This window comes from Lonchura striata, chromosome 10 (assembly GCF_046129695.1).
Source record: "Lonchura striata isolate bLonStr1 chromosome 10, bLonStr1.mat, whole genome shotgun sequence".
NCBI classification, from domain to species: Eukaryota; Metazoa; Chordata; class Aves; order Passeriformes; family Estrildidae; genus Lonchura; species Lonchura striata.
This window is the reverse complement of record NC_134612.1, coordinates 17,683,934-17,703,295: the sequence shown is the minus strand read 5'-3', so window position 1 is coordinate 17,703,295 and position 19,362 is coordinate 17,683,934. Positions and strand designations below refer to the sequence as shown.

Sequence of the window (19,362 nt, the reverse complement as noted above, 5' to 3'; positions counted from 1 at the left end):
GCCGCCGCCGCCGCGAGCCCGGACGGCCCCCGACCCGCCCCCGGCCCCGCTCTTAAAGGCGCCGCCCCGCCGCTTTACGTAACGGCGGGGGTGAGGACGGACAGACGGACAAGCGGATGGATGGATGGGTGAGCACGGGCATGGGCGCCCGGACAGACTCACCGCGGAGCAGCGCCAGGCCCCGGGACCGATCCGCTGCACCGGGGACGCGAGCTGCCCTGCGCTGCCAAAATCCCTGCTCCCAGGTGAGTCGGAAGGGGCTGTTCCCCCTTCCCTCTGCCCCGGCGGGGCTGGCGCTGCCCGGCCGCAGCAGCGCTTCCGCAGCCCCGGCCCGGCCTCTCAGGACACTTTGCAGAGTTACCGCAGCGAGAGAGCTCTGCCAGGCGCAGGCAGGAGCTGCGGGAAACGACGTCCTTCCAACAAGTAAATCATCCCCGGGGGAAGAGGAGGGACCAGAGCTATGCCGGGACAGCCCATAGAGCGCGAGCTGGGATCCTGGAGAAGCTGCCGCTCATCCAAATAGCGCAACGTCTAGGGATGTGGTGCTTGTGAAGCAGAAGGTGAGACCGGCATGAGGGAAGCGGGAGGACAGCACAGAGAAATTGAACTTATTTAAATGCAGAGCCCCAAACCTGTACGGTCTCACCTGAGCAGTCCTCCGGAGCTGAGGGGGCAGCTCCTGCCCTCCCAGAGCTGTCCCGGGCTCTAAGCAGTATCCACACATGCATCTCTACCTTGGCCCACGGGACCTCCAGGATGACGAGGGGCAGGGACAAGGTAGAAGCAAGCACTGGCTTGCTGGAACACAGCCACCCACAGGCCCCTCCAGCCACCTTCTCAACAGCAGAGACCTGCAAGGCCACAGCCAGGGGGAAACCTGACATTTCATCCTTCTCCCGTCATTCACCCATACATCTCAGGCTTTTCAGAGTCAATGCTGTCATGGAGAGGCAAGAAGTAGGACATGAAAGGAGGGGAGGAGGTCTGGGGGCTTACATACAGTTGTGCTCCTCCACCTCATTACCAGAGTCCTTACTGCAGTTTGTGATAAGACAGGACTCAGCTGAGCAGCACTGTGAAGTTCAGATTTGCTGCTGCACATCAACTGAGTGATACTGGAGCTGCCACATCGCAGCCCTGATGGAACAGGATGACAGCCTCCCTCCAGCTGCCCAAGCTCACTCATGGCCACAATGCCACAACAGCATCATGGCTTTGCAAGAAGTCACAAGAGAAGGTGAGCATTCAAGCTTCAACATCTTTATTAAAGCAGACAGCAGGTAATCCAGAACCCCACAAAAGAAGCTGAGTGTTCAAGCTTCAAAAATACTTTATTCAAACAAACAGCAAGTAAATCCAGAAACAGTTCAGCACCCCACAGCAGTCAGATGCCAGCACTGAGCAAGGCATCCCAACATCCCAGTAGTTACGGCTGTGCTGCCTAGCCAGGAGATAAGCTTTGTCTTTTGTCTCTCTCTGCTGGCTATAAAGCACAAGATTAAGTTTGACATCAAGATGCATGCAAACAACAGTGAGAACTCCCAGACAGCAGTTCTTAGATGCCATCCAGAGAAATGTCACTAGAAACTAGAATGTGAGAGAAAACACTAACACAGAGAGGGCTGTAGGAAGTTAGAGAGTCAAGAGAAGTTAAGGAAGAACAAGTTGCACAAGCCTGGGCATCAGGTTTCTAGAGACCGATGAAAATCCAGCCCTCCAAGCTGGTGAGCACTGAGCTCAGTAACCAGGCTGGGGGCCAGTCCCTGCCCTTTCCTTGCAGAGCTCCAGCTGGAACAGTGTTCTTTCCCTCAAGGACTATTGCTGGGGCTCAGGTCACTCGCTCAGGTTAGGTTTAAATGCCAGATCAAACTGCAGAGTTTAGGTTAAAACTAAGCTGCAGGTTAGGTTTAAATGCCAGATCAAACTGCCAACAGCCCCTGGGAACAGGCAGCACAGTTCAGCAGGTGTCACACAGCAGCAGTGCTCAGCTTCAGGTCACACAGCAGAGTGGCACCATTAGAAAGCTGACACTGACTTTCCTCCCTCCATTCAACACCCAAGGGGGCAAGACTGGAATTTCCAGCCAGAACTGGAGAGTGAGCAGCCCATGCATACACACCAGCACCCTCCTGGTGTCACGGCAGGCCAGCCTCTCAAGGTGTTACATGCACCCATCCAGAGCAGTGACCAGAGCCCTGCAGACAGCTGTCAGCCCCAAGCCCTACATTCACCTTTAATTCCTCAGGTCTTTGTAACTGATTTGAAGTAAGTTTACAACACCACAGAGCACACAGTCTAACTAGCCTAGTTTCCACTAAACACTCAAGCACTACTCTCGTGACTGAAGGCAGGAAGCCAGTTCAAGACAGCACAGCTCTATCAAACAGTTCAGCCTATGGAGAAGGAAGTGTCTAAGGATGTACATAACAGACTGAAGATTGTATCTGCATCACCACAGGAGAGTGAAAAAATAGGACTGCAGGAAATTAATCCATGTTAGATACTAACCATCAAGCTTCGCAGATGACATTGCGTGATAAGCATAGAACAATTATGGGAAACACTGTCCCCGATAATTACGTACACCCATAGTGCAACATATGGAGGTCACTGCCTCCGATATAACACTGTGGTAGGCAAAAACTACCTTGTTCTTTACACATTATGGGAGACACTGCCCCCGATAATGTCAGTTAGGTTTCATGATACATAAGGTACTGGAAGTTTGCAGGAAGCTGCCATTTAAAAATCGTGCCAATGTCTAATCTGATGTAGAAGGAGTTTCTGTGTGTTGCCACAGGTGGAACTAGGGCTGGCCTTAGTTCCATCTGTGGCAAGGCTCTCTGCTGGGCCAGGGCCAGGAAGGAAGCTGTGCTCCCTGTGAGAGCACACAGCATCCAGAAAGGGGAGCAGGAAGAAGTCTGAAACCCACAGAGGGGCACAGACCCTGCAAGGAAGACACATTTCTAGTATTGGAATTTCCACCCAGGTTTTCAGCATTTCAAGAATTACTTTGGAGCACAACCTGGAGACTCACTACCAGGTTTGCACCTTCAAGTTTCTTCTAGAGGGGTGTTTTTGCCACAGAAAGCTTAATTGCTAGTTTTCCAAAACTTTTTGAGGGTCTTGTTTTGATTATTTTAAATGCAAAGTTCCAGTATCATGTTTGATTGTAATAGCAGATGCTGCTTTATTCAAAAACGACAGTATAACTGTCATAATTATGGAAGGCACTGCTTCCGATAATTATCTTCTATAAAAAAAACACACCATTTATAGTGAACACTGTCACTGATAAATAAATAAAGAAATAAATATCTCAGTGCCAAACAAGAGCCAACCTGCAAAATGACATCAGTCAAACAGAGTTTGGCCAAGAGACTTGATTTCACACAAGGCCCCTGAGCAGCAAGGTCTGAAGTGCCAGCCTAAAGTAATTTCTCAATGCTGCAGGACTTGCTGAGGTGCCAGCTGAGGATATCAAGGGGACATTGGATAATCTTTGGGTCATTTTCCCTGGGAATTGATACCTGCCTTGGCAGAAGCAAGCCTCCAAGATGTCACTGGAGCCCTGCTACTGAGTAAAGGCAGGCGGGCACTTGAGAGCTTGCTGATAATCCAGCACTTGTGGGCTATTACTACATTGTTTAATTTTTGAACTGCAGCTTTCTGCAGCTTCCTGCCAGAGAAGGGATCCTTGTTACAAATGTTCAGATGAATCCATTCTGTTTTGTCACTAGGTTTAGGTGGCCAACAATTAAAAGCTTGAATAGATGAGGTACCTCCCCACTCAAGGTACCAGTTCAGGAAACACCTGAGCTCTTAGTTTTGAAGTACACTGGAGCAGCTGTACATGACTGGTTTGGACTGTGGTTAGGTGGGAGCCTGGTCAGAGGAGACTTCATGGTAATCTTAGTATTGCTTTAAAACTGCCTCCAAGATAAGATATAAATTTTATGCTCAACTTTGGTCAAAAACATTTTGTTGCCAGAATATCTACAGGAAAGTAATACCATGTTAGGGAGTGGGTTTCACTTAAGTTTCAGGGGGTTTGGTTAGGTTTTATGATAAATAAGGTACTGGAAATCTGCAAGAAGCTGCCATTTAAAAATCATGCCAATGCCTAATCTGAGGTACAGGGAGTTTGTGTGTGTTGCTACAGGTGGAACTAGATCTACACAGCAAGGCCCTTTGCTGGGACTGGGGCCAGGAAGGAAGCTGTGCTCCCTGAGAGAGCACAGAGCTCTCCTGTACCTTAGACGGACAGTCCAGGTGTTTGCAGTGTCTAGATTTCGTTGTCTGTATTCCAGATATCGCCCACTAAAGCATTGGCAGCCCCTTTAATGGTCCAGGTGGCCAGGGCCAGCTGCTCTTTCAGCTCATTCACATCCACGCTGGTCTTGTTGACTGTCAGCTGCTCCAGGTTCTCCAGCAGACTCTGCAGGGTGTGGCTGCCTCTGCCGAAGAAGATGTGGCGGAAAGGAGCATCTTTTGGTGAGAGGTATGGAGAGAGGAAGTCGTATTCCACCTGAGTAGAGATGCAAATACAGGGTTATACTTTCACCTCCCAAGTTTTTCTTTCCTGATCTGCCCCAACACAAGCTGCCAACCCCTGATCCCCAGCCCTTTCCCACAGCAGCTCTGCAAGGGCCAGACCCTCTCTCATGAGTAAGCCATTATGTTGCCACTAAGCAAGTGGAAGAGACATCATTCTGCACAGTGCCCATGGCCCCTTAGGGAAAGGCCCATCCCAGCCAAGACTCTCTTCCTTTGTGAAGGAAGAAAAACCAGTTGAGGATACCCACCTTCATCATCCTGTCATTCAGGGCTCTGCGGACAATCCTGTTTTCCCTGTCACTGTTTTCGATGTCTCTTCTCAGTGTATCTGCAGCTCGCTGGAAGTCTCCACGGGCAAAATACAGCCAGTTCAAGGTCAGGCCCAGTTCCTGCAAGGGAGGAGCTGTTAGCAAACCTGATTTTCTTCTTTTGCTGCTCTCTTACCAAAAGAAAGTGTTGGGGTTTTTTTTTTCTGGCAGTTTAGCCAAGTAGCAGAACAAGTTCCTGGCAGGCTCTTCTGAGGTCACTCCCTAACCACACTTCTAGATTTTCAGCAAAGGTGCAAATGAGATGGAAAGCTACACTATGCTGTGAATGATAACCAGAGAAGAAACTGTTCACATCCATTTCCTCAAGAGCTCATGACATCTAGATTAGCTAAATCTGTCTGCCACAGCTACTCTGCCTGCACTGCTCCATAAGGAGCATGGATTCTGGTCACACTTTGCTACCCTTTTCTGTCTAAAGGGGAAAGGTGTCCATCCTGCTGTATCCAGCAGGGCCTTATTAGCACATGGCCCCATAATCATCAGGGATTTGGTGAACTCTGAGTCCTTCTAACCTTCACATTGGCATTGAAGTGCCAAAGCTTCTCCTGGAATGACAGCAATTCATCACTGTATCTATCAAAATCCAGGAAGAGCTCATGGTCATGGGTCAGCCTGAGAGCTATTTGTCCAGCAACTTCTGCAGCAGCATACATGAGAGGGTACAACTTGTCAGTCTTCTCTTTCAGGTTAGCCAAAGTGTCCTCAGTAGTGCCCAAAAAGGCATACTCATCACCTTCCTGCAAGAAAAAAGGTACTGAAGCTAGCCAAGAAACTTTTTCCAGTTAGACTTTTCTCATCCCCCACCAAAAGTTACTTGTTACCTCCACCACATCCCATCTCCCTGTGCTGCTAAGGAGCAAAGACTCAAGTGGCAAAACTCCAAAGGACTGGGAAGGGAATGGAGATCTTATCTCATCCCTGACAGCTTCCAGTTACCAGCAGGATGTTCTGCTTGTTATTTAAACCTGAAGACATACAGACCTTTATCCCTCAGAGTTCATTGCAGAAGTGCAGGTGGACAAATCTCACCACCCAGTCTGCTATGTGCTTGCAGCACCCTCCAACCCTTCCTGCTAGGGTAACTCAGGGTTTTTTGTGAAACAAGTCTGACACTAACAAATCCCAAGCATTCCTAAGAGAGGGAGCTGCTACCACTAAGGCTCCCAGCTGCACACCTGCAGTAAGAGGGCAGGGTGCTGGGCTGTACCAGCAGACTGGAGAACAGTCTGAGTTAAGTACTTGCTCAGGGCAGTAATATTGCTCCCACAACACACTCTGCTTGCTGGCCAGCAGGCTGTAGAACAGTCTGTCACTGTCCAGCCACAGCCTGACATCTTTCTATTGCTTTTAGCTTCTGATTCATTGACATCTGAGCCTCCAGAAAAGCAAGTGACCCCTCTCCCCAAAAACCTGCAAGTATTCAGTACTTTGGAACAGAGATGTAAGCCAGCCTTATCCCAGGATCAGTCTTGACATCAAGTGCTGCCACAGCCACCAGGTTCAGAGGCTGCACCTCCTCCCTCTGAGAGGCTCTTGCAAGGACATTGAACTTGGACAGCACCTTTTGCCCATCCTGGAGAGCAGATATCCTTACAGCACTCTGCATGGAATGAGCACACTAGGCAAGCACACATTACTTACATTGTAGAAACCAAAGGAAACCACTGGGATTCCTGAGTAGGCCAGAAAAGGGAATGCTGCATTATCCAGATCAAGGGGAACGCTGCAGAAAATAAGCACTGAGTAGTTACCAACTGGCTTGGGCACCCCAGGAGAAAAGCTACAAGCTCTACAATTGAAGCTCTGAACCAACAGAACTCTGGACAAGACTGAAGGAGTCCCAAGCAAATCCCTGGTCCTACTTGTCCATTCCCTGCCACTGGACTTGGTATGAGGCTGTTCCTGTCCTGCAGGAAGGTGTCTGGGCTGCCTCAGCCAGCTTGGGGCAGCACAGTTAGTGCTGTACTGTTCACACTTGCCTGACCCCACGTCAGAAGGTAGAGCCCACCCCAGACAGCAGTATGACACTCCAGCAGAATCCATATTGTTTGCTCCTTTATGGAGATCTGCTCTCCCAAAAAGATAGATGACAATACTTACACTTTCTTTATCCAGTCAGAGCCAGCTTTGTCATACAGGTATCCTGAATTATTTGTGGGGTCCTTTACCTGCACAGAGATGACAGTCACTGCACTTATTCTCACCTCTGCTTGGGCTTCCAGCTCCATCCTGGAGCTTACACTGCTGTGCAGATGCCAGAGTCAGGTGTGCTCCCCTGACCTTTCTCCACACATTTGCCAATGAACTGTTGCATTTACTGATTTTAGATTCTGTATGCGTGAACTGCAATTCCCAGAGCCCAGCTGATGCCAGACAGGGCCCCTTCAGAATCCCAGGTTTTCCTTCTAAGTGGGTCTTTCTCCTGTCAAGTGGGCAAAGTGACCCAGCACAGCTCTGTCTGCTTTCAGTTCCTCCTTAAAACCACAGTCACCTTGATCAGATCAATACCCTTTAACTCACCCTCTTCATGGTTGCCTCTAGCAATGAGTACAGCAATGGGCTAGCAGAAATCTTCACGTCTCTGGAGCCTGCAGAAAATGAAAGGGTACTCAACATACTGGCACAATCAACCACTACTGCTAGAGCAGCTCACCCCTGATCTATAGCTACAGTTGCCAAAGGACCTTCGACAGACACAGGACAGTCAACTGGGATTTAGCAGGGTTGACTCCTCATGGCTTAGGCTGTACCAGCCTCCCAGCTTCAATTGACAGCAGGAGTATAAATGGAGTCATGTCAATCTTCAGCCAAACACCCACCAGACACCTCTTGGCACAGCCCCCATTCCTAGAGGTTAAAGGATGTCTGTTCAAGCTATTCTGGTCCCACCCAATTTAAAGAAGTACTTGAAAGAGTAGCAGGTTACCCAGGACTGCAGTGTCCAAGTTGATGTAAGTGAAGGCTTTGGCATGCAGTGTGGTGGAGTACCCCTAGAACAAAACAAGTATTTTAATAATGAGCAGTAGCAGTCCAACACCAGGATGTTTAATCCACAGAACAACTGCAGAGCCGTCCTGCAGAACTCTATTAAATCATCAATACCTCCAGCCACTCGGTAGCACCCACAGCTCCGTACTCTCCCGCACTCCAGCTAGCGAAGATAATGCTGCGCCGTGGTTTGTAGTCTTCTGTAAAGAGAGAGAGGCTGAGAGGTCTGCCCTTTCCCCATGGAGATGCAGATGAGCACTGCGGGCCTGGGATGATGAATTGCCTGCTCCTCAGACAGCGCTGCTGCAGAGCAATGTGCACACTGCATGGACACTGTACCCTGCCCCCACACCCTGCAGAACTGCGCAGCAGAACAATGCTGTCTGCATTTCCACTCTGTTTTGTTTAGCTGCCTGAGCCCAAAATTAACCCTGGAGACAAGTGTGCTCACACTATCTGCCACCATGCAGTCCCCACTGCTCCCACACTTCAGAGTTTTCCCACTTTGGGCCTGGCTGTCCAGCAGACAGCTCCAGTTTAAGGTTTGTGTCCTGTGTTATCCAAGGACACACTGGTAATTGAGCCATACCAGATCCAGGCAGGCAGTCCCTTGGAAGTGAATGTTCATTGCAGACAAGTTGTATTGGAGAAGTAACAGCTTCTCAGGGAGCGTTGTCAAATTCCCTACACCTTCTAAAGGTCTGCTTTGCAACTGGGCTCTCCAGTGTTAACACAAAGAGAGCTAGACCTGCATCACCTCCCACCCTCGTGCTTTTGTTCACAAATATTTACCATTTTTCACCATGTCTGAGATCACACGGGCAAGTTCCAACAAGATGGCAGTGCCAACTCCAGCCTTGGCTGCTCCTGGCCCCCAGGAATCTCTCTGGGCTCCGAGCACAACGTACCGATCTGTAAAGGAGACAAGATCAAGACCTGAGCTGCAAGCTTCAGATTGCAAATACCACTTATGAGAAGAGCAGCTTTCAGCTTCTGTACTAGGAAGAGAGTCTGCAGTCTGATCCCTGAATCTGGCTCACTGAGTGCTTTCATTAGCCTTTCCCTGGCAGCACAGTTCAGATTTCTCTTTGATGCTCAGGGGAGGGCCTTGGTTCTGCTGAGAAAAATCTGTCATCTGTCTGGGAGCAGCTGTCCCATTCCAGTGATCACAGAAGAGGAAGGGTTCCCCTCAAGACTAAGCTACAATGCAGCTGCTGTTACCTGGTTCTTCAAAGCCCTTGATAACACCGAAGATGTTCAGAATCTTCCTATCCACCATAACGTTGTTCACAGTCAGTTTCACTGTCATGTTGCTGTTGTTGCTCACTGTCACCTTACATCCCATGATATCAGCTGTCCAATCCTCAAGGCATTTTTCTCCATCCATTTTTCTGAGAGAAAAAGGAAGATCATTTGAACTCATTATTCAGCTCTGACCTCTTTAAGCTATTGTGTGAAAAATGCACACCTGCAACTGCAGGTGCAACCTTGTTCAGAGCCTGTCTCGGAGAGACTTTGCAGTTCTGTACCACTAATTATGCAAGGAGGGGTAGAATACAGAGACCAAGAGGAATCCCAACACTAGATTAAGTTCAATCTTTAAGACATGAGACATGGGCACAAATGACTCTTCGCCAGCCAGTTCCAGAACATAGTCCGTGCCACACAGAGCAGAGAGCTCCTTCTCACAGCACCTCACACCATCCTCACTCCTGGCAAGAGGCCACAGAACCTCAGCCTGCAATACAGCAGAAACACTTACCCAAACAGTCTGGTTGCTGCTTCTCTAGAGATAGTTTGAACAGGAATTTGAGGTAGTCCAGAAGATTCCACTGGTGGGAACTGGGTATGGTTGAAAGAAGGGAAGCCTGGTGTGAAAGGGTCTCCAGTTCCAAGGTGGGCCTGTGAAAAGCAAGAAGAGTCCTCAAGTCTCATCAGAGTCCAGCAGTTTTCATCTACACAAGGGCACTGCTGGACTGCCCCAGGCTGCAGCCGCCAGCCAGAAAGGTTCTCAAGAAGAAACAGGGGAACCACTTGCACACTCACATGTCCAAAGGGGGCAGATGAATCTGCCTTCTTGCCTTTTGAGGGGCCCAGGTACATCAGGGCACCAACTGCTCCTTCCTTTCTGGCATTTGCAACCTGCAGCAAAGAGAAACATTAAGTGCACATCTGCACTGCAAGCAAGGGCAGTCCAGGCAAGAACACGGAGCAATGGTGTGAAGGGCTGTGCCTCTCAGTGCCCAAGTCTTTTAACAGCTACCTGACAGATCCACAAGGCAGCTGAATCCTAGCAGCTCAGCCCTGCTGCAGGCAAGCTGTGTCTAACATCCTTTGGAACAGTTAGGACACACCGCAGTGTCTCAGTCTATGATTCTTTCAGCTCATATTTGCTCCTTGGAGCAGCTTATAATTTAGTATTATTTAATTTTGATTATGCTCCATCTGTTTTCCCAAGATGAGGTTAGTCTCAAAACAAGCAGCCACTAGGGGCTCATCTTCAAACGGAAAATGGTGGCAGAGTGGACTAGTCAGCATTTTAACACACCTACAACCCAGCACTAGTACAAACACTCTTTTATAACTAGACACCAGTTTGGAAAGTGGGATTACAGAACCAGTGACCACATTTTTTGGAAGCACTTTCTAGCCTTGCCTGTCTCAGATGCCTCCAGACAAGGCTGAATCCAACTGCAAAGGGTCCTGTGCCCCAGCCCTCCCAGGAACACCCATCTGATGGGCAGCTCTGGGTCAGATATGGAACAGGCTTGCACACAGAAACACTTGGATCCTTTAGCCTGCTTAGCTATTTGGTTCTGTTCTCTACAGAGGGAACACTACAGCAGCATGGCCACCAGCTGGACACAGTTCCAGCACTGCTACATGGTCCAAGGAACAGTCAGCAAGGGCTCAAGTGACACACTGCAGCCAAGCTTTTAAATTATCTGGCTACAGCAGCAAGAGGTGTTCTGAAGGCAAGGCCGTCGTGCTTCTAGCAGCCTTATGGCTGTTTCTAGTGATATTACCCAGCTCTGCTCCCAGGCTGCCTCCCAGCCCCACCACTCCAGAGGCCTGGTTGTTCCAGTGAACTGCCTGAGGCCAAGAAGAATTGCACCATGAACAGTAACAAGCCCTGCTCAGCCTCAGTGTCCAGACCTGCACGTGGAGCTTTAGTGCAAACAAGCAAGACCAGGCCTGCAGAACAATCCTACATACATGAGTTCTACAGACCTAAAAGAGACATACCTCTGCACCTCAATGAGAAGGAAGCATGGCTTCCTGTTGCCAAGTCTAGCCAGGCTTTGGGGCAGACACTGCCTACCTTCTCAGCAAGGGTTATTTTTCCAGCTCTGAAGATGATTATAGCTCCATTCATTGAAACATGCATATTTCGTATCTTCTGAAAATCTTCTTTCCGTCCATAGTTCACATAGATGGGTTTGCCCTGCAATAGAAACGCTGGTTATGAATGCAGCAGTCTTAAGTCAGTAAAAGACCTGAAATAGCCTAGAGTCACTGGAACACTGACTCCTCTTAACAGTAGGGAGCTTCAGCTCAGCAATGTAAACTGATCCAGTGCAAGACACCTGCTGGAGCAGCACTTCTGCCAAGGTTCCCGTCTGGATTCCAGCAGGGAAGTTTAAAGTTATTCCTGCATCTTGCTGCAGTAAGAATACTATGTGGGCCCATTCCTCTCTCCTGACTCTGACCACCCCACCCAGCTCTCTTAACTGGGGAGGGCTTTATACACTCCCTATCTTAAAGGGACTTATTTTTTAAGTGTACAGACACATTCCCAGGATTCTTCTGGCGTCACTTACAGTAACTGTGCCGCTCTTGCTGTATGCCACATATGCATCAGGACTCTCCAACTCTTTTTGAGCATCTTCTACAATGAACACTTGGTTCTGGCTACTGTTAAATGTAGAGACAGTGTTATACTCTTTCACACAAGAATTTAATTAGCTCAGTATTTCAGTCAGTATTGTGCCTGTATTCAGTCTGTGCTCTAACAATTCTGATCATGTCAATGGAGCTGCAAACAGGCAACCTCATCCCAGTATTCCATGCAAAAATCTCTGGAGCTGGTCAAAGACATTAATGAAGGCTGATTTCTAAGAGAAGTAGCAGAAATAATATCTGCTTCCCAGTCTCAGTTGCCTCCTAAAAGAAGCTAGGCAAACTCATTTCCCCTGACAAAAAGGGGCAAGTAAAAGATGAGGGAGTGAGCTGTCAAGACAACACAACGCCTGTTGACACCGTCCTGAGCTACTGGAGGAGCCACTGCCAGGTGCACAGCCCTTTCTGGGTGACAAGACAGAGTCACCTGTGCCAGCAGTTTTAGACACAGGGAATCTGCCTTTCAGCTGAGTTTTCACTCAAGTTTGTTTTCTCTCCACTTCCTAAGCATACTTGGAGGAAACAGCTGCCTCAGGAAAACATCCAGAGTGCTGCTTCCAGACTGTCTGGATTTAGAAAGCCTGAGAGGAGGCAAGAGCAGTTATTGCTTGGCTAGACTGAAGTTTGTTTGCAGAGTGGTAAATGGCTCACAATTTTCACATCATTTTAAGCAGAAATCACACATTTGCTCAAGACTACAGATATCCATGCTATATGGACGAGATGTGCATCTCTTCTTTAACGTACCTGCCTTTATCCTGCAGCCTAACGTAGTGCTCATCGTTCCACACGTCATCCAAGCGGAAGCTGGTGAACTGCTCATGAATGTGGCTGGCAGTACTCTCATCTTCAACCTTGCCAGCTTCAAAAGAATTCTTACCTTCTCTTTGCCTGGAGGTAACAGATATACATATAGCTTAGGCTACAGCACCAGGCTGCTCTGCAGCCCGCAAAGCCATTTAAGCCAGAGTTTAAAACACACCACCTTACATAAGCCCTTATTTTCCAAGTGAGTCCAAGGTCCGCTCACAGGCTGTGCCTCTCCCAAAGCTCTAGATAAACTTTCTGGAACGGTTACCTCAGGTTGGCCTCAAGACTTGAAACTGACAGTTTAGATGACAACATTTTTCTGTAATCAGGCCAGTATAAGATCCGTGGTTCGGAAGCCTCTTCTTCCTCCGTTCCATCATCTGAGTAGTAGGATGCAGTAGGAGTCATCTCGCAGTTGCCACTTCCATCCAGACACCTATTAACCCTCTGCATTCGTCCACGATAACTCAAATAGCCAATCAGAAACCCTGTGGACAGAAAAGGTATTTCTTTGTGCTGCAGAAAGATGACTGAACCCCACCACACAGCTTCAGAGTTGAGATACATCTCTGCTCTCACCATTTTTGATGAGCTGGCTTACTCAAGGACAGACAAATACACAGCCTGACATTTTGCCTGAGTTGGCATGTTTTAAGGGGCACTGTAAATCTGATCTTGCACTTGGCAGTGTCCCTCCAGCACCACTTAGGAAGGAAAATGCTCACTTTAGACCAATGGCATTGTTAAAACCTTAAGAGACAAATACCAAAGACTCTACTGATCTGTTGATCCATATCTCTACAGAAGTATTAAGAGTTAATGGAGGGAAAACCAAAACTTCGACATGGACCAGTCTTCCCTTCAGCTAAGTCACAATTCTCCACAGACTCCACAATTCTTTGTGCTGGTGCTGTACCATAAGTCTGATCTAGACACACTTAGCAACAAGAGGCTGTGGCCTAGATCCCAGTTGTTGAATTATCTCCCAAAACAACAGAGATTCAAATTTAACAACCTCAAATTACATTCAATACTGGAGCCCACTTCATGCAGTTGCCTCCCACCCTTCCTTACCAATCAAAAGGAGGAGGACAGCTGCCATGATTACGAAGCAGAGGTTCTTGCCATTCCTCCGTGGAGGAGGCATGCTGGCATGCAGGTGCTCTGGTCTCCCAATTTCCCCTCCTTCCTCCTCATCAGCAGCCAGGTTCATCTCCACGTGGCTGTTGTCTCCATCCGTTTGCCGGGCAATGCTGAAGCGTGTGTATGATGTTGGCTCGCCACTAAACTGTGGAAAGGCAGTCAGGAGATGGAAGAATTGGCTACACCAGCCTGCAGTCCTTGCAGTCAGCTGCACCTCTGCTCCAACCCAAACACTGCTGGTCCATCTCCAGCTGCTCCAGAGCAGCGAGTGTTTGGGCTGTCAGTAAGTCAAGATGGATGCTTTAAATACAGTTAAGACTCAGAACCACTCAGGGTCTCCAGAGACCGTTTAGATTCCATTTATCCTGCACAAGTTTGGAGCCACACTGATCAGAGTCTAGCCTGGAGTCTTACAGATATGAAACAGCCAGTGGCATTTCCCACATGACCCCCATGGCTGAGACTGATTCAGGCAGAAACTCCTGGTTTTAATCAGCAGAGCACAGATCAGACTTGAATGTGTACAATGTACACTTTGATGAACACAGAGGAAACGGAACGCAACCGTCCATGGCCTTTGAGCCACATTCACTTTGATGTAAATACTCTCATCCAGCACCTGGATAATTTTGTAATAATCTGCCCTATGGCTACCCTTAAATTACACTATTACACATATGGTAGTATTACAAAGCAGCTGAAGAGAGATGGCCCTTGGGCATTATGCTACTTCAGCTGACATGAAAGCTGAGGCTACACCACTTGCAGCCACCAACAACTGGCACTGTTTGACAGGTTTTCACCAGTGCCCAAGCAGAGCTTCCAAGCTGGAGCTCACTCTTCTGTAACAGGTGCAAGGCACAGCCCAGCCCCCCACAGAACAGCAGCCCATGCACAAGGCAGCTGCTCAGATTAACTCAATTCCAGGCATAGCCAGGCACTGGCAGATCCACTCTGCTTCCATTAGAGATGCTGAAATTGCCGGCAGCCATGGTTGTGCTGGGGAGTGGAGTGAGACTGGCAAAAAGGCCAAAGGAATAGATTTGGGAGCAGCACTCTCCTCTGTACAGGAGAAGCAGCTGGTAACAAGCACCCAAGCCCTGTTACAACATCAGCAGCTCATCCTCAAACTATATGTCAGAGTTGGAAGTGAAGACACCACATATCTGCTTGCTTGGGCAAAAGAAACCAATGTCATTTCAGGACCTGCAGTTCCACTCTGACCCAAAATGAAATGGCTGCCTGCTGATATTCAGAAAGGGCAACTGCAGTCTGTCTTAACACTCTCCCTGCTCAGCTGCTCCACAGCTTGGCTTCCCTCACACCTGAGGCATGTCCTTACACAGAGGACATGCCCCAACCCTCCATTCTTGTTCTGAGACCAAACCACCACACTCTAAGTCCTAGCCTTGGGTCATTTCACAATCCAAGCTCTCCAGGACCAGCCTGCTTGGCCAGACAAGTTCCTGCACATTTATTTCAAGCACAAGTTGCTTTCAAAAGCTGGACCCTTGAATTCCCACCTCCCAAGTAACAATAGAACACATGTTGATTGTCCCAGCAGGCATTTGAATGGCTTCCTCAGCAGCACTTCCTTCTGCAACTTTATTCAAGGCCCACCCCCACTTTCTTAACAGCCCTCAGAGACCCAAACCACGATAGCAGCTAACAACAAACCCACCAGCACTGAACTGCTTGAGCCACTTCCTTGACAGCTACTTGCAGTGACATTTGGCTAACCACCCACACAGCAGCACCTAACACTGTTTTGGATTCTCCAAAAACAACTTCTCCAATACTCATAAGTAGTGATATTTTTTTGAATAATATAGTTCACTACTCATCAAATATCTTTCATACAGTTCCATCAACTGCCTCCTGTTGCACAAGATAGCTATACTCAGTTCTGCAGCTTATGTATGTTCAAACAGATAACGAACTACATGGAAAAATAAAAAAAAAAATTTATACAATCTCATACACAGATGTTGTTGAACCTTTCTTCTGCCAGTATTGTCAGTCCACCAAGAGACAAACAGCATTGGGGTACCATGTCTTACCAAGTTCGAGATTGCTGCTCTGGCATGATCCATTGCCTTCTGGACAAATGCAAACCAAGTTCACCAAAGCCCTGAAAGTTCAGAATACAATAAGGTTAGGCTGTTCCCCTGCCACTACATTACACCTGAGGTCAGTTACTGCCACTAGTGAACTGCGCTTGCCCGTGGATTTTCTGTGCATACTTTCATGTAAGTCACTACATTAGTGAACCTACATGAACCTTGAATGCAACCTAGAAGTTCCCATGGCAATTATAAGCTCCAATCAACTCTTTTTGCTGAACTTTGGGCATACTGACAGACATATGAACGAGGAACACAGTCTCCAATGGCTAAGTTCAGCCAAGGGTCTTATTAATGTTGGGGACATCTCCATTTAGGGAGTGCTGGCAAGAGGCATTTACTCAACTACCACCACGGACTCTATAGATATCTAAGGATCCTGGGCTCTGTCTCAATGACAGGAGGAGTCCAGCTGGAAGAGAGAAGTCACACAAGGCCATAAGGCAAAGCAGCACAAACTCCAACCCCAACAAAACACTTTTAATACGAACATCCTTCCTACAGAGCTATGTTCTCTGCAACTTTGTGAAGGCAATATCTTGAAAAATCTCTGAAAATCACTAAAAGTATCTTTCCAAAATTATTTCAGCAACTTTTAAAAGTGTAAGTTCTCTGTAAGCAGCAAACATGTCTGAAAGGTATATTGAAACTGATTTGCTTCTCCATTTCTTCCTGAAAAAGATTTGCAATTCAGTGAGCGACCAATGATCACTCGCCACAGCACCAGGCAGGTGCTGAGGTTGGGAGCAAGCAACCTGAGTATGCCCTCAGGCACTGCTGCTAATAGATGGCTCTGGTCTTCAGGTGCACGTGGATTAGCTCTACACCGGGGAGCTCTGCGAGGTTTTATTTGGAGATCAAAGGTTAGCAGTGGCCATTGTTTATTTCACCTTTTATTCAGGGCAAGAACACATGGAGGTGAAACCACGACAGATTTGAGAAGCCTTTCCCGAGCTGAGAAGCCTTTCCTGAGGCCGCAGGCTCCCGCCAGGGCACGGGCGGACCGAGCATGTGGCGGCTGCTGCAAGGACACCCGGGAAACCGCGGGGAGGCACAAAGGGCCTGCGGGCATCGCACCTGGCAGGGATGCTGGCCGGCCGCGCCATGCCTCCCCGCGCCCCTCCCGCCAGGCCGCGATCTTTCAGAAAGAGAAGCAAAAGAGAGAGAAAAGCGAGCCCGCTTCAGCAGCCGCGCCGCGGGGCTGGGTGGCTCCGGTATCGCCAGCAGGGCCCGGCTGCGGACGCAGATAAGCGGTGGGCGATAGGCGGCGGGCCGCGGGCACGTCCGCCCGAGCCGCCCTGCCGAGCCCACCAAGGTCGCGGGCACCGCCGCATGCGGGCCAGGGCCCAGCGCCGCCAGGGCCCAGCGCCGCCGCTCCCGCTCCCCGCCCTCCGCCGCCTCCCTCCGCCCGCGCCCGCTGCTGCCCGCGCCTCCCTCCCGCTCCCCGGCCTGCGCGGCCCCGCGCCCGCTCACCAGCAGCAGCTCCACCGCCGCGCCGGGCTCCGCTGCGGCGCCCGTAGCGTTAGTGCCGCTCGGAGCCGCCCGGGCCCGCCCCGCCGCTCCGAGCGCCTATCGGCAGCGGGCGGAGCTCCGCCTCCTGCCCCTGCGGCCGCTCCCGCTGCGGTGCGTGTCCCGCACGGCCCGCCCAAAGCAGCGGGCGTGTGCCTGCTCCGTGCCCCACGCGGCCTCGCTGCGCACAGGGAATGCACGGGAGCACAGAATCCAAGATCATCCAATCCAACCATCAACCCAGCATCACCTCTGCAACCACTAAACCGCGTGACCCAGCACCTTTTGAGCACTCCAGGGGTCACGACTCCATCACCTCTCTAAAAACCTATTCCCAGTACCTGTAATTGTGAAAAACAATAAGCACTCACTCCAGGGGCCACAACTCCATCACCTCTCTAGAAACCTATTCCAGTGCCTGAAACAGTGAGAAACAATTTTGTAATTCCTAATCTGAATCTCTCAGCTAAAGGCCATTTCCTCTAATCCTCTCACTACAGGCATGGTAGAAGAGACTAGTCACCTCCCACTACAGGTCCCCTCCTCACTACGACCTACTTCTTTTATAAAGAATGAAGCTACTTGCTTAAATTGCCTTTAGGTGCCCTTGGTCTGGTGAAAGAGCCACTTCCAAGTGGCATGTATTTCACTGGCTGCATACCAAATCCCAGCTTCCCCACAGGGAGGGCTGGAAGTGGGGCAGGGAGATGAAGTTAACAAATCTTTGTGGGAAGGCATGCTTGTACCACAGCAGAAGAAAGAGCGGGTCACAGCTTCAGCATTCCCGTCCTCTCAGCATTTTGAGGGATGAGGACAGGAAAAATATTTTCCTTCCTGGGTGATGCAAACAAGACTCTGGCTTGGGAAGCTCTCAGCATCCTCAGGTCCCAGCAAGTCTCACATGCTCAGGGCTGCCTTTTTAGAGCTGAATGAGCAGAGACACGCGAGGTGCCTTTCCTTTGTGTTGGGCTGCACAGATTGTTATTTTATTTGTAGAACAGGAAGCGTGGCAGGTATTATGTCTTCCAGCCCCTAAACACAAGAAGTGTGGACAGCCCACATCAGGACACAGGCTCTCTGTGGCCCACTGTGAGAGAAAGTCACTGCTTCCAGCCTCATTCTTTAGCTCAGGGCATCCCTCAAAAACATATCACAGCTACAGAACGCTTCAAGGTTCGTGTGTGTGCATGTTCTGCACTACTGTGTTCATTTGTCCCTTGCTCATTAGAAAAAGAAATCAGTAGGCCGGGATTATTGCCTCAAATCCTCTCCCAGGAAAGAAGGATGGGAGCAGAAAGTGTAGTTTGGCAGAACACATGATTGCAAAGAGGATTACGTTTGGTAAAAAGCAATACATTCCTGCGCTGATAAAAGGGGGATTAAGTAGACCTGAAATTCGGCGCGGATGTCTGGAGACAAGTCTGTAAAGTGTCTCTCAGGCAAGACGTGCTGCCAGCTCTGTTTGCCAGAGGAGGTCTGAGCCAGGCTCTCTCTTCTCTAGATTCATCCCTCACCAGTTGTCGTGATGCCAGTCATGGGAGGGAAAACTATTGTTATTTGGCATGTGACTGACCCGTGGGACGTGGTGCTGGCCGGTGCCTTGGTGGAAGCCCAAGGTGTAAGAGGGTTCAGAAAGAGTTTAGCTCAGTCCTGCAGGCTGGACGCTCTGATCGTTTCTCACCACAACAGCCTGGACGCAGCCTGCTGCTCAGGAAAGTACAACCCGGGGAAAGCAGTCACAGCTCTGCCCTGTTTTTATGTTCCTCCTGGGCTCCCCCCACCAAGCCCTCAGCTTCCTTTACCTGTGCACAGCGTGCCAGGCGCGGCAGCGCTTCCACACCGAGGTGCCGCCAAAGGAGGGACACCTGCAGGAGAGCTCGGGCTCTGGACGTTCCCGGGAGCGATGTCGCAAGGCAAGGGAGGCGGCAATCGGATTTATCCCTCCCCGTGGCCTCGGCTGGCTGTGCCTCCCTTCCGGCTATGGCAGGGGAGGTGCCAGCCCC

The 19,362-nt window shown here is 49.6% G+C and overlaps 1 protein-coding gene across 4 annotated transcripts; it reads right to left on the bottom strand.

Annotated features, from left to right (window-relative positions):
• Window positions 1-1,244: 1,244 nt before the first annotated feature.
• On the bottom strand, window positions 1,245-19,362 carry TFRC (transferrin receptor). Of its 4 annotated transcripts, none has more exons than XM_021536829.2 (19): window positions 19,162-19,362; window positions 15,788-15,858; window positions 13,659-13,872; window positions 12,853-13,072; window positions 12,522-12,665; window positions 11,696-11,789; window positions 11,197-11,319; window positions 9,921-10,016; window positions 9,637-9,776; window positions 9,096-9,265; window positions 8,667-8,786; window positions 7,989-8,074; window positions 7,813-7,876; window positions 7,407-7,474; window positions 6,987-7,054; window positions 6,528-6,609; window positions 5,399-5,623; window positions 4,806-4,946; window positions 1,245-4,528 (listed from the first exon to the last, which is right to left on the bottom strand). In XM_021536829.2, exons 2-19 carry the CDS (start codon window positions 15,818-15,820, stop codon window positions 4,286-4,288), a joined length of 2,331 nt encoding a protein of 776 aa, XP_021392504.1. In that variant the 5' UTR covers window positions 15,821-15,858; window positions 19,162-19,362; the 3' UTR covers window positions 1,245-4,285. The 4 variants fall into 4 exon arrangements, with proteins under 4 accessions (XP_021392504.1, XP_021392503.1, XP_021392505.1 ...); XM_021536828.2 differs by lacking the exon at window positions 19,162-19,362 and adding an exon at window positions 17,324-17,428; XM_021536830.2 differs by lacking the exon at window positions 19,162-19,362 and adding an exon at window positions 17,324-17,428 and having other exon boundaries at window positions 7,989-8,071.

Coding starts and splice junctions, on each gene's coding strand:
- TFRC (XM_021536829.2), bottom strand. CDS start 15,820: ATGGATCATGCCAGAGCAGCAATCTCGAACTTG. Junction 7,475..7,812: donor CTTGGACACTGCAGTCCTGG/GTAACCTGCTAC, acceptor CATTTTCTGCAG/GCTCCAGAGACGTGAAGATT. Junction 4,529..4,805: donor TGAATGACAGGATGATGAAG/GTGGGTATCCTC, acceptor ATCTCTACTCAG/GTGGAATACGACTTCCTCTC.